The 15,274-nt window shown below is 39.0% G+C and overlaps 1 protein-coding gene across 1 annotated transcript in view; it reads left to right on the top strand.

Annotated features, from left to right (window-relative positions):
* The window catches only part of LOC139715630 (FYVE, RhoGEF and PH domain-containing protein 2-like), a gene marked incomplete at its 5' end in the record, with an annotated part of 100,608 nt that extends 85,552 nt beyond the window's left edge, over positions 1 to 15,056 (top strand). The window contains 10 exons of the mRNA XM_071627186.1: positions 2,478 to 2,536; positions 5,832 to 5,975; positions 6,919 to 7,014; positions 7,862 to 7,960; positions 9,168 to 9,245; positions 10,218 to 10,349; positions 11,347 to 11,475; positions 12,037 to 12,168; positions 13,203 to 13,354; positions 14,256 to 15,056. Coding sequence (XP_071483287.1) covers positions 2,478 to 2,536; positions 5,832 to 5,975; positions 6,919 to 7,014; positions 7,862 to 7,960; positions 9,168 to 9,245; positions 10,218 to 10,349; positions 11,347 to 11,475; positions 12,037 to 12,168; positions 13,203 to 13,354; positions 14,256 to 14,343 — 1,109 coding nt within the window. The remainder of the gene's footprint in view (positions 1 to 2,477; positions 2,537 to 5,831; positions 5,976 to 6,918; positions 7,015 to 7,861; positions 7,961 to 9,167; positions 9,246 to 10,217; positions 10,350 to 11,346; positions 11,476 to 12,036; positions 12,169 to 13,202; positions 13,355 to 14,255) is intronic.
* Positions 15,057 to 15,274: the final 218 nt, after the last annotated feature.

Here is a 15,274-nt window from a genome sequence, read left to right as displayed (position 1 = left end):
TGATATCTGCTGGTTAGCTGTCTCCAAGCCACTGGCTTTACATTGATTTCCTCAACTCATACATTTAATTAACAGTGTAATATACTCTAATTGCTTTTTCTGTTTTGAAATAGATTTAAGATAAGAAGAGAAAAACTTAAAGGAGCAACGTTTAACTTTAAAGATTGAAGCAATGACTGGTTCATGTACTCTGGCTTAGGTTTGATCGTAGATGTACTGTAATAAGACTGTTTCTGCCAGACAGAACAATAATGTTGAGAGGAAGCTCTGAAAACTGGATAGCGCGATTTAGAATGCTGACATCCAGAAGTGTGTTGTGCGATACATGTGTGAATCTGGGGACAGGCTGTGGTGTGGAATAACTCCTTAACACTGTGGTGAGACTCAACGTATGACTAGTTGCAGTGTTACCCACAAGGGCCAATCATCCCGCTTCTCACTGACATCGCCAATTTGATCATCATGTCCCATAATGACATCGCCAATTTGATCATCTTGTCCCTTAGCGGCATTGCCAATTTGATCATTATGTGCAGCAATGGCATTGCCAATTTGATTGAGAAGGATGAAGCGAATTATCCCCAAATGCAGTGTGTCAGGGGGGTGACATTACCAAAAAAAAAAAAGAAAGAAAAAAAAAAAAAGGCAAGGAAAGTACGAACATTCCTGGGATAAAGATATGCGGCCATCATGTTTGCCTTCTGCGAGTCCCGAAACGTGGCCCCTTCTCAGGGAATTTCTTCAGCAACTAAAGGGCTGATGGGCAGAATGTTGATGAAGAATCTAGCATCTGCTTTCTTCATGTTCGGCCGTCCGTGTCCCGCAGATGTGCATAGCTGTGTTTGCATGCAATCATAAATCATTGGGCTGCCAAACAAACATATGGCAGTACGAAGATGATGCCCTTAATAAAAGTATGTGATCCATATTGTCAAACCCTCCATTTCCTGCATAATTTAAGATGACAAAGTATCTTTGACGTGTGGAGTTTAATTGCCAACAGTTTTCTTGTGGTACTTCGAAGCATTTAATTGCAAAAACTTTTTTGGGGAGTCAATAAGCATTTGATAATTGCTCTCTTAGAATATTGCTAATGCCTTCTGGATGAGAAATATGCCTGAGTTTATCTGTCTCATTTTGCTCCCAGTCGATCATTACACCCATTTATCAGAACCGTGTTTGACTTTTGATCAATTAAAGTCGAAGCCTTCATGGATTGATATCAAAGGAGTTGTGTTATATGCCATTAAGTATCGAAAGAAGCAGCAGTGAACTTCCTCGTTAGCAAGTAGGCAGCCTCTTCCCTTCCATTCCTGCATAGAAATGTACAGTGGCCTTAATTTTCTTTGGGACTGAAAGTGTCCATGTTGGCATTTATAAGGTCAAAAGTTAGGGCTCAGATAAAGGGCATGTGACCTTAAAATTTGTTCACATTTATTAAGACATGGATTACTGAGGGATCAGTGAAAACCAAGTGGACAGGTCAGTTAGTCTCTATTGAGATTAGTTCAAGATCTGTGATATTGGTCATTGCTTTATCTTTTATGGCTGACCTCTCGATGGCACAGGTGCAAGAACTGGACCACTTACTGCACCCCTCCCCTCCCCAGTCTCGAGTGATCACCCCCCCCCCCCCCCCTTATTGATCTCTTTGGGCTTCTTGTCCTTTTACCAGTTACATCAAGTACCAGAATGCATATCAAAATTTAAAGATAAAATCCTCCTCCTGTTGGTCATTGGTCCTTCTCACAACCCCATATACCCCGGAATCCCGTCTGCAGATTGCCATTTAGGTTTATAACAAGATCTGAGGAAATCCAAATAAGTCCATGAGTTTAACTTACTGTAGGATTATGCAATGTTTTGCATGATGCAGGTGCAATGATTTATAACTGAAGCAGTTTATTCTTAGATTTATTTCTGTCTATTCCTGAAGCAGTAATCGGTAAATTTGATGTAGTGCCCATATCCAACTTCCTGGGCCTCTTGCATGATGATAACCAGATCAATATGGCAACACAAGGATGGTATATGCTGTTTTAATCACCTGTTTTGTCACTGATGTGAAAAAGACCCCCAAATCCCATAAATGCATTAAAGTACACAATCCCTGTACAGATAAACCCCCCCCCCCCCCCCCCCCGAGTTGACAGATATATGTGGTATGAAAACACTTCCATTAAAAAAATAAATGAATAAATAAAAGCATTTGAGATGCCAGTATTTCTTTCTTGTCCAACTTTTACCTTTCCCAAGTCTTGTCATTATTTCTGGCAGAAGGACAGTATAGTGCTATTTTGCTGGGATATCACTTTCCCACCGTCATATGTAGTTTGTAGTGTGAGATAAGACTTTATGGCACTATTGTGTGTGTGTGTGTGTATGTGTGTGTGTTTGTGTTTAAGACCTTATGTCACTATTGCATGCATATGTGCATGAGCTTATACCACTATTTTGTGTGTCTGCCTTTATTGCAGAGGCTTTGGGTCTCATCTCTAAAGCAGCCCAGCATTCCAATGACATGATGCAAACTATGGTAAGTTTCTTAATCACATGTTTCACTTCAGTTTTTACCACCCACTACCTTCACCCTTATCATATGAATTCAAACAATTATGTGAATGTGTAAATCAGAAACAGTTTAGGGTATGCATCCACGCACCCTGGCCTGAACATAAGTACACTAGTATCTGCATCTATACAGTAAGACAGTCGATTTCATAATGAATCAACAAGTCGTCTGATGTAAAGAGATCCAAGAAAGTTGAATTTGCAGGTAGAAACACATAAACAGAGATTTTATCAGTGTTGCACAGTAAAAATTAGTGGTATGTTCATAAAAGTAGCCTTGAAAAGTTATGATCTTCAAGAAAAAAAAAAAACTCACAATGAAACAAAAAAAAAAAACACATTTGCTCTCATAATCAGACCTTCAGCAAGAGTTGAAAAAGTGAACCAAGTCACTATTACTGAAAAAAACACAAAAAACTCAAACTTAAATTTCACAGTTTGTGTGGTAACCCGGCCCTCTTGCAAAATTAATATTTGGCAAAATTATTGCCTACAGTAACACAAACGTGCTATATATTGTAATCCAAGGTGGAATATTACTAAATTTTCTCCTGAAAAGGGATGTATGTTGATGTTGTAAGGAGAAAAGAGGAGTGAGAGACACCTTTTAGTAGAGAGTGAGAAAAAGAAGGAGGAGGAGGATTGAGAGCATGAAGAAGAAAAAGGAGGCGTAAAGAGAGAGTAAATCACCGACAGGACGGCATTCAGGGAGGTTCAAAGGATATGGGAAATTTCCCTAAACGGGAAGCAACAAGGCACGGCAGTGTCAGTATTGACATCACATCATCTCGTATAGTCAGGACAAAAGCACAGGATGAGAAAGTATGATGATAAAAAAGAAAACAAAATGAACAGGGCATAAACATCACCCCTCCCAAACCAACCCCCCCCCCCCCCCCCCAGCTCCATCTCCTCTTCACACGAGAAAAGGGATTTGTTAGCCTCGTCACTGACAAAATCACTCAGCTGGTCATAAAAACATCCCTCTTGATGCGTGATTGTGTGAAGATTGTTGATCTGTTGTTCCTTCCTCGTGTCCACATTCCAGAGAAGAAAGTGAGAGTGGTTTCCTCCCAAACAACACCTCATTTAATCAGTTTGATCTCAGTGTCTGCAACAATTGATTGGACTGAAGAGAGGATATCAGTCAGAGAAAGGTTACTGTCTTGAAGATCTAGGAGAAACTATGTCAGACCAAATTTTAAGATATTTCAAACATGATTATAGCATTTCATTCATTGGCACGTTATGCCTTAATGTTGGAAAAGTAAATTGAAGCATGATTCCATTTAGATGTCTGATTCACACTTGAGCAATTTAAGCACATAAATACAAAACAGTCTGTTCGCAAAGTAAGAAGAAAAATTCTTGAATGTTTGGCTGCCATCTTTGTGCTGTTGTTTGCAAAATATTAGAAATGTCCTGAAACTGAGAGAGATTTCAGAGCATCAAATCTGTAACAAGTATGTGTGTAAGTTAATATTTGGGTTTCCCCATGAAAATATCAACCGAGTCCCAAAAGATGATCACTTTACCTGCGATTCTCTGGAAGTATTATGAAAAATTTTCACCAGTTAATTGAGTTCCTTGCTGTTTTTATGATTTAAATTTGCCAAGTTTCATTTCTGCTTTCAAGAAGCCCAGTAGTTATTGAATGGAAGCGATCAGGATTAGGTTGCTCATTCCCTTCATTATGCCATCATCACATTTGCTAAAACAAAGTACATAGGGTAGGTGGAGTACCACGACACATTTGTGAATGGCCTCTTCAATTTGTGAGATCGATTACTCAATAGCCATGATATTTTTAGTATTGCTAGGCTTGAGTCTATAAAGGGATGAGTACGGGAAGAGTTGTTTTCCGAGAAACCATGTGACACCTCGGCTATCTGCTTAATTGTACGGCCTGCTGTGAGGCTGATTTTTATTTTGGTATAGCATCACTATAATTAGCATTCGTTGCCTAGCTAGCAGAGGACAGTATCTGCATCTGTGCTATGTTCTCCTAGCTGCAACGGAATCCTGGAAGGAATTTCTCCAGCTGTCTTCTAAAAATGCCACATGCCGTCATTGGCTGCTGAATGAAAAATAGAATGTAACGACGTTTTACGCTGACCAAAACATTGTGCGTTTAATGTCAAGGATTTGTACATTGCCACAATATGTCTATTTTTGCCTTCGGAGGATATGCTTACATGGCTAACATTACATGCTATACTTTGCTTTATTTATACCTAGTAGAGAGGTTTGTTTTCTGTGATAGTGACTTGTATGTACAGAATTTATTGTGAATATTTTATAACTTTAGGATAAATACCTGTAGTGAATTCCACTTTATTTCTAATGCAGTGTTATTCTTTGAATGATTAAAAGTGTAGTAGATTGATGTCTACCCAGATATAAAATTCTTCCTCCTTTACAAAGTTGGTGATACCTAGTTAGCACTTTGTCATGTTAAGATATTAGAAGGTTCATGAAAAAGAAAGTCAGTTGTAATTTTGTTCTGTTGTGTAGCAAACAGTCAGTATACCCTTCATTGACAAATTTCTCAACTTAATTACAATTGTGTCCTGCTATACTTTAATACCATTTACTGTAATCTGTACTGTGGGAAAAATGGTTTATTAACTTTTATTTCCGGTATGAACTTAAACACAGAAGTTTCAAGCATTTCTCTTAACCTTAGTGAGTTTTCATGCAGAATGAGTTCATTGGGTGTGATGTTGGTGTTCACAGTTATGATAACAGTAGGCTAGAATAGCAATGGCAACAGATTTTCAATGGTCGGTGCAATGTTATTTTTAACAGCTGATCATATATTCTGATACAGGGTAGAACCTGCAATGGATGCATGAGCCTCTGAAAATTTGACCAAATTTGGCAAAGATGTTTCTGCAGAGTATGTTCATTCAGAAAACAATACGAAGATAGGTTATGGGCAGAACTACCATTTATGTCTCCATTATACTTTAGGAGACTTCCTGAAAACATGGAATAATATCCCTGCATATCTAGGTATTAAAGAAAATATGGAAACCTCTCATATTTAACGGCTATTTTTTGCCCACTGACATATAAATACACAAGTGCATCCCCATGAGGCTCCATGGATTCCTCCCTAGGATTGATATATGAATGTTGACAGCCCAGAAGGGGGTAAAAAACCCTCCCCTCTTAAATTCATCATGCAACTTTTGAGACACGTTTGATCCTTTATTCATTGCTTTGATTCACTGAGATGTGTTTTGTGTCATCCTCAGGAGCACTTTGAGAAGCTGCTGAAGCTGAATGAGCGCATCGACGGCGAATCCATCATCGACCCCAGCCGACGCCTCCTCAAGGAAGGCAAAATCACCCGGGTGTCGGCCCGCAGCGGGGAGCTCCTCGACAGATACCTCTTCCTGGTGAGATGCTTAATTTGAGCAAGCTGATTGGATGATCTTTTCGTGGTTGAGTGCATGAATGTAGACTTTTTAAAAAAATCTATTGGCATTTGGGGAATGTATTATTGTCTTCTTTGTTCTTTCTTCCTACGTTTGTTTGTTATTCAAGTTTGTTGGAAGAAGGTGCTGGGGTAAGAATCATTTTAAAGTCAGGCAATGTAATTGGCAGGGGTGCAATGTATTATTATTTTTTTTTTTTTTTAGCGGGGAAAGGATAATTTGTTTGTTTAATTGCATAAGAGGATAATTTTGCAAAATCAGGAGGAACATTGTGCTGTTTTGTTTGCTTCATTTCCATTTGCCTTTGTTTTGTTCTGCTATTAATTTTGCTTTAACAGCATTCAGAGTAGATACATAAATCAAGAGAACATGTGACTTTCGATTTCTCTCTGGAATACACTACATGTACATTATATTTGTGCCAGCTCTCTATATTAAATGTGACTCTACAAAAAAAAAAAAAGGTAGAAGATGAAAGAAATCCTCAGAACTTGTTCTGCACAAAATAATGAGTGCCTTGTCAGACATTTTGCAGGTCATCATTTAAACCTTTGTGAAACTGCCTGACAGGCCATGATATGACAGATTACACAGTGGGTGTGTGGGAAAATCAAACTGAAATTAGATCCCAAACCTACAAATGTAAGCACACTGATATGCACAGTCATGATAAGCAAGCTACATGCACATTGTAATAACAGGAACTCCAGTTTCTTCAATTCTCTGTTATTAATAGATTTTCTACGAGGAAGTAGGGGATCAGGTTTATTGATATTACTTTTTGTCGACCTGGCCGCCGTGTTGTTACCATGGAAACAAACTTTTTTACCCCCTTTGTGTATTTATGTTCTTGTTCACATGCTTTTTATTTCATTGCTATTTTCTTTTGTCATTGGATTTGCAGTTCAACGACATGCTGCTCTGCTGCACCCAGAAGCGGCAAATCACAGGATCGGTCAGTTACAAGGTCAAGGACAAGGTGGACATTGATGAAGTCAGGGTACGTTGTTGAGTGGTCACTCCTGTATTAAAGCATGGAGCCAGTAAATGCCCAGGGGGGAAAAGTGGCCAAATTAAGACATGTGAACCACAGTCCTCAGATTTTGCAAATCATGTTCTCTGACAGAACAAACAGTGAACCTCTGCAATTCTGCTGTTCATGTAGGACTGTGAACATGCATTGTTTTGGAGAGGAGTGGGTAGTTTAATAGTTAGACAATTATAACATATTGTCCCCATTCTGCTGAATTGGTGAATGCAAGTTGATTTTTTATAGAAGATGTTTGTATGACAATGTTAGAATCTTTGTGTCAGAAATTTGTACTTCTTTTCTTACCATGGTGACTCATTTATATCAAAAGGACTCTGTTATACAGTCTCTCTTCTTTGTATGATATCTTCTTTAAAAAACAACAACAAACAAGTGGCATATGTGTTTCAGCATACAGGATGTGGTTTTATTCTCACTCATCTCAATCAAAATATAGATTGCAAATAAAGTTAAAATTTAGACATGATATCAATTGAAAGTTTTGAATGAACTAAAGATAGAATGAGCTTACTGTGTTTAAAGATCCTCCTTTGATAAGAATTTGAAGAAAAAAAAAAGAAATATCTTGCATGAAAAGTGTTATGCCATCAATAGGCCCTACCTGTTGTCACAATGTAGCATCTCAAAGCCTATTGTTTTCTAAATTTTATCAAGCCTGTAAATATTTCATAGATTAAATACAGACAGCCAGTGCATGTCCATTTTGTCTTTTGTGAAACTGTAAAACAATATTTGGTTATGAAATTGATGATTCTAATTTCCCCATTCTTCATCCATACATCAACCTGTTCCACAGCTGCTTGATGGAGCGGCCACACGCTTCAGACTGGAGAGGTCCCCCAAGTCACTGGAGTTTGAGACCAACACTGACGAGCAGAAAGAAGAGTGGATGGCGGTGAGTGACCCAAGAATTTAACCCTTGCAGGTCCATGATCTCAAAATTCTCTGAGACATTGCATTCAGCAGGTCTACCAGCAGTATCGACAGGCTTAAAAATCCTCTCTTAAGTAGAACCCGAGAGTTGTAGCCAAGTGAAAGGTAGTTATTGTTGCTCAAACAGAGACAGCTGTCGAGAAATTCCTTTGGAGTAGTTTAAGGGATGGTATAGTATTGGCTGAGATTCAGCTTTTAACTTCATGCGAGATGCTTAGAAACCACTTTATGAAATGTTAAGGAGCATACAATTCTATAAAGAGGAATGTATGGCTTACTTGATGAATATCAGTTTTGAAATGGCTGAGATATCCAAAAACAAAGTAAAACAAGGCAGTTCTAATAAAAGTTGGGTCCCATCTTTTATCAGTATTGCTTTGTTTGGGATATTTCAGTCATTTAAAAAACAATTTTCATCAAATATACTTTGAATTTTTTGTGGAATTACATGCTCTTTCATATTTCATAAGGAGGTTTCTCATTATCTCACAAAAAAGTTGAAAACCTGAAACCCCATCTCAACCAAAAATATACCATCCCTTTAATGCATAATCTGTAGGATACTGTTGTACATGACCACAATATATTTCCCCCTCTCTCTCTCTGTTGTTGGTTGGTGACATACATTGTATTATATTTTAGCTGTTTTGTTGAAGTGTCCATTATCTTGCATAACACAATGCCCTATGCATTAGTGCACCTGCTCTTACAAAATCATTCACTACATGCCGGCATTGCAGCTTCCTGGTTCAAAAATGACAGTGCTTTTCTATGGACTATTACATAGCACTAACGGTAGATAAAAGATGAGAACAAGGCAGAATTATCATCTGAATGTTGAGGAAGATGAGAATTTGAAGAGTTTTAGCAACAGCTGTGTGATAATGTTCAGAAACACAGGGATATGTGTTCCCCTTGCATTTTATGCTGCATGGTTATACTGTACAACTGTGTAAACATTTATGGGGAAGCAGACTCTGTAGATATTCCATTCCAAAAGCAATGACTAATGCCGTACATGTAAAGGAGCTTGTGGGACAATGGAAAGCTGAGATGCTATTAAGTGACCGAAAGCTGGAGCAGTGCCGGAGGTCAAAGGGAAGAGATTAATTACTTGCTGTTTTTTTTTTTTTCCCCACCCATACTCGTCTGGATTCGTCTCTCATTAGGTCTTGCTGGAAGCCATCAAAGAAATGGTTCGGAAAAAGGACACTTTCAAAACTAACTCCACTACCTCAGAGAAAGAGGTGAGTCCATAGAGCCGATGAAAGAAGAGAAGGTGGAATGTGATGTGCTATCCATGATTATTTCATGTCAGTGGTTGCTTTGTGTGAGTATCTGTCAAACTGGATGTATAATGAAAGGGTTTCACAAAGAACAGGCAGTTTCTGTCCTATGTATTGTGTAGTGATCATGCTCAAATGTCAGGTTCCCTAACACTATTATGATTCTAAGCAATTGGTGTAATCTTTCACTGTAATTCATCGCCATGCTATTGTATGCTTTTCACGTCTACTGGCAAGGCCCCCTTGAAAAGTTGAAATTGATACATGAATGGCTGCTCTGCATAGTCTACCTAGGATAACTGTGAAATATTAAGAAGTAAATCGGAAAATTCTAGAAATGAAGAACCCTTCACTCAAATAAACAGGTGAAATAGAATAAACAACACAGAGGGATAAAGATAGCAGATGATATGATAGCTGTAGAGTTGAGGATTTTCCTGAAATAGATGTAACGATATGAGGACTCTTGGTGGACAAAGTTGGCTGCATTATCACAAGATGAATGCTTTGATATACAGTGAGGAAGTGGTAATTACAAATTACAAATGACAATATCAGTGTGTGCCAAGGAAATGCCCATCTCAAGACTTACAATAATGATTTACAATGAAAAGTTCTGCAAAAAAGTAAAAAAGTACAAAATGCACATTGATGCTTCTGATCTACAGTTCATGTGATGTTGGTGGTGATACTTTTGTTGATTATAATAATGAAAGTGATGACATTGATTGGTAATAGAGGAAATGATAACAATATGAGGGATGCTTATGATGCTAATCCTGAAAAATTACAATGAAAAAGAGCATGACATCAGGTTCTTCACTGTAAATTAAATGGACAGAGCAGCCATATATTGATGGCATGGATCAATGTCAATTCCCACGATACAATCAGAGCCAAATGAGCTTGAAACATCTTACTGCTCACTTGCAGGATGACTATGCCATACCGCTGGGAGAACGTGTGCCCGTACAGATCAAGGATGACGAGGTTACTATGTGCATGAGATGCGGTTTGGAGTTCACCTTAACAAGAAGGAGACATCACTGTCGGGCATGCGGAGCAGTGAGTACAAAACAGATCCCCGTAACATCATAATTATAACTAGAAAAGCACTCTGATAGGACATGTCTCTTCCTAGCAGCTAATTTCCACCCATACACACATGCTGAAAATCGACCAGTTTCCCCAGTAAACGAAGCCTTCTGTTTACATCATCAGCTTCCAGTTGCGCAGTGCCTCGCCAGAGCAGAGCACGCACTTTAGTGCGCATAATATGCAAACCTAAAAAAATGGCGCAGCTTGAACTCCCAAGTTCATTGACCCTACCCGACAAAATATCAAAATCCTTCATAAAATCTATAAAAATGTGTGAATCACTACCAAACTTCAATTGTGTGTTCCTTGTGTCATTTTTAACCTTTCCTGTAAGTTTCAACAAAATCCGTCCCCTTGGCGTAGGTAAATACATTGATATTACTGTTGTGCTGTGGGTGAAGTGACCACGGTGGATTCTGTCAATGATATGACAGTGTGAAAGAGATAAATAATGGCAATTCTGAAGACGTGATTGAAGAGAGTTCTATGTCTTATTGGCATCATTTATTACCTCCACCAAGGGAGGAGGTTATGTTTTCATCGGTGTTTTGTTTATTTGCTTGTCCTTGTGCAAGATAACTCTATAAATTTGTGAACGGATCGGATGAAACTTACAGGAAAGCCTGAGAATGACACAATCAAAAAATGATTAAATTTTGGTGGTGATTTGAGAATTTTTATGGATTTTGAAGGCTTTTCAATATTTTGGCAGGTAGGGTCAATAGGATATGGCAATTACAGTTGCTGTCATTTGCTCTATAATATGTAATAAAAAAACAGATCGTATCTTTGAAGATAGATAAACCCAGAAACTCACAATGCAGATACCTCAATAGAAGGTGAAAAAGCCTGACCAAAATACCATAGCACATGATTGAAGTGGTTTTATAAAATATTGAGTAGCAGTTGTTACAAGCGAGATTCAAAATTAGCATGAACTCTTATGTGTGCTGTGTTTGACCAGGTCGTGTGTGGCAAGTGTTCGGGCTTCACAGCGCCACTCCCCTACGATGACAACAAGCCGAACAGGGTATGCTGTCGCTGCAATCACATACTCAAGGGCGAGGATGATCCAACGGAGGGGTCACGCAAGGTATGAAGATAGAGTGTAACACATTGCGCCTTGATCTCACAGAGATTGTTCTATTTCTTGCAAAAGATTACAATCCAGTATGATATACCCCAAGTTATACCTTCAAAATATGCAATGCAAGGGTGGATCCAGGAATTAAGTACAAAATGTAAAGAATTAAAGGGGTATGTGCGCCCTGTGCGCTCCACCCTGGATCCGCCACTGCAATGTATCAGCACATGTCTTGTGTTAGTTGACACTCAGCTAAGAAAGTCACATTCAGTTAATGAGTTCACCCTGAATAGATTGCCATAATTATTTCCCTCTTCCCATGCTAATGGTAAAAAATATGTGTACATGGATACTTGTGCATTGTCACGATATGATACAGTGTATCAAGAGCTTAATTTGAATTGTACATCCTGACAGTTAGGAGTTAGAAATGCACCGAGTATTTGGTTAATAAGGTCTTTCAATTGTCCCGATAGTGACTGCGTAAAATGAATATGATGGTGTAAATGCAAGGGTGAAGCACTTAAAGTTTCTAATCTCTCTCTTTTTCAAATCTGGCTCTCTGTATAGTCGTTTGTGGACATTGATGAGCATAAGTCCTTCTGCAGCTATCTGTGGTACCTGCAACCCAAGGGCCCATCATGGGTCAAATACTGGGTAGCAGCAACGGATCAGGACCTTTTTGCTCTCCGGGCACCGAAGGTATGTGTATACTATCGTTGAATGCTCACTTCAGACCACTAGCTGACAAATGAGGTGTAAACATCATGCATACTTTTCTGCCGTTGGTGCACTCTTGATTAATCTGGGGGGGGGGGGGGGGAGACTTGTGCTGTTTTGCACATAGGGCACATGAAGGATTAAACTGCACCCATTCAACTTGGCAGTTTGCTTGTTTGAATAAAAGACGTTCAATATGCAGTACATTCTTAAGATGTTCAGTACATTTTTAGATAGACAGTTACACCTGTTTAAATGCTGGTTGTTGATTGACTTTTAGCTCATTTCATGATCACAACGGTGAGATACTGATCACTCTTTAATAACCAATATTTTCTCTAAATTAGAGAATTTTATTATGGTTGAAATTATATAATGAATTATTCTTTTTGTGCGTGTGTGTGTTGTCAAAATTAAAAGGGCAAGTATACGAGGCAAAGGATAAAGCATAGTGGAGATGTAGATGTCGAGTTCATTTGTAATGTGCAAGCTGCGTTTGAACTAAGTGAAGAGGATGATTGACGCGTCCTTTGCCCTTCAGATACTTCCTAAAATGGTCAGGTTTAATTGCAGGGATTTTCTTACCTCATTAATGAACATATTTACTTCAAATACTGTGGTACAAATAAAGAATGAAAATGAAAAGATTTATCACGGATTGACAAATTGCCCTACATTGTCGTAAATAAGCTTATATACTTCGATGTAGGGCACTTTGTCAATGTGCAGTTCCAATGAAAACATCTCGATGGAAGGATTTCATGAATTTGAATGACCACACAGTCTTTTCCATCAGTTTCTGATCTGTTGTGTAATCATGCAGCATGAAAATAGTTTTCTTTGTAAGGCACTGCATCACAATATCATCAACGTACATTTCGACTTTCAGGAGGAAAAAATAGAATCAGATGGTATCAAAGCATGCGCTTTAAAGAGGCTACTGTAGGTACATATGACTGTGTTATTATCATTTAATATTATCATGAAATACCGTTGTCATTACTGATTATTGGCAGGATGTTCGGGCAGTGCTGACGCTTCCCATCAAACTCTATCAGGGCAATGAAGTGACGGAGGAGGACGGCATTGACAAGGAGTATGCCTTTAAGGTCATGAGTAACAAAACCACGCATTACTTTGCTGCCGAGAACAAGGAAACCAAATACAAGTAAGGAAAGGCTTTTCATGTGGAAGGCAGGGAACGGTTCTTTACTCGTTAAAGAATGTATTCCCAAGTATGCTTGCGTAGGTCTTAATGGGAAATTTGTGTTATAGCAAAACCAGCTCATTCTCAATGGGAGTCCCTTACAAGCAGGGTGTTTGGATATGTGTCATGACTATTGTCCTTCTTCTTGATTTTTTTTTTTTAACATCAAAATCATGGGAACACTAAAGTGACACATTTTTACATTGTTTGCATGTGCTTGGGTGTCCAGGTAGTTTCATATCTGCAATGTATTGTACAGTGGGCATATTCTTCTCTTTTGCGGTTCTAGGGGAAAAAATGTGGCTCTTACAGCTGTAGATTCCCCTGCTTTTTGGTTAACAAGAAGTCTGAAGTGTAAGCAGTAGTCTGTAGAAAACGTGGTACTCTTGTACAGGGAGTTTCAAAGTAATTTCCTTTTTCCTGTATCTGTTTGTGTGTCTGCAATGACGTACCAGCCATTTCTTGTTTTTCACAAACACACCCCCCTACACACACATACACAAACATGTGCAGGGCAGATCCAGGAATTCCGTAGAGGGGAGGCGCCTTTACAAAATTAAAGGGAGCGCACACCTCCCCCCGCCCCCCATTTTCTTCCTTTTATTTCTTTTGTTTTAATAGCAACAACAAAAAAGTAAAGAGGGGGCGCTCGCCCAGTGCGCACCTCTCTGGATCTGCCACTGATGTGCATACACAAATTGAATGACTGTCACAGTTAATGGTGTATTTCTGTGCATTCCACATAAATGCATTTTCGAAGTGCATAGTGTTTACCTTTACTGGTAATATTTTGAAAGGTGTCATTTCTGTTTTACTCCCTCACGTACCAATTACCACTCTTCTCCCTCTTCTTCCTGTCCAGTTGGTTGCTGGTCCTCCAGAGCGGAGTGTCCTCGGTCATCAGTCCACTATCAAATGGTCAGCCTGAATCCAACTCCACAAGCTTTTGACCCTAACTTGGTCACCTGCCAGCTGATCAGCAGAGAAACATCCATAAACTTGTGTCATCTATCGCTGCAGGCAGCAGTGTGCTTTACTCCCCCCCTCAATCTACCATACAATATCTCGTCCAGCGGTGACGTCCGAAATGGAGCAACACTTTTCACCTCAGAATGGGGACAATGAGTTTACCTGGGATGATCGTGAATGAGTGTGCACCACTTCACAATGAACGTTAGATTTTGCAAGGATCTGCAAGATTAGGTGGTGGTATGCAGGATCCTTGGTGAATCAGGAACCATGCACGTCAGTACCCAGCATGTCCTTATCAAAAGCTGCACAACATCAAGCACTGTGGACTGTGTGGAAAATGCAGCAACCAAGTAAATACATGCCAGGCCTGTGGACTGCCTAGAAGGGGACGATGTACAACATTGATGCAATATTAAAGTGGTCAGATTTTTTTTCCCAGGAATATTCAGGACGAGCATTTCGTGTGGCGAAATAGAGTTTTGTGCCGTTTGGAGTCTGAGCTTTTCCCATTCTGATAAACTCAGTGTCGTATCCTTCCATAGTTGCAAGGAGCAAGTCTGGAAAGGTGTTACGTCACAAGCAGGCTCTGCAAAATTGAGAAGAGTATGGAAAGCCGTATGGAAGCTATTTATATAAAAAATTTGATGAACCTGTGATGTTCCGAAGAGACAGCGAGAATTAAACGTACGACCCCAACGACCCCAACACCAAATGCAGTGATCTTTCTTCAGCATGAGTGTGAAAGTGTAGCAATCAGACCAGAACATTTCATGCTAATGTTGACTCTTCTGTAACCAAGAGATTTAAGCACTATTCGGGTGAAGAAAAAAAACAACACACTATGTACATATATATATATTGAATATATATATATATATTCATATGTGTGTAGAGAAATAGATAATCAGG

The sequence above is a fragment of the Diadema antillarum genome, unplaced genomic scaffold, assembly GCF_040938485.1.
Source record: "Diadema antillarum isolate AM-2024a unplaced genomic scaffold, OU_Dant_1.0 scf00000052, whole genome shotgun sequence".
In the NCBI taxonomy this organism is placed as follows: Eukaryota; Metazoa; Echinodermata; class Echinoidea; order Diadematoida; family Diadematidae; genus Diadema; species Diadema antillarum.
Note: the sequence above shows the minus strand (reverse complement) of the source record. Positions and strands in the feature narration are given on the sequence as shown.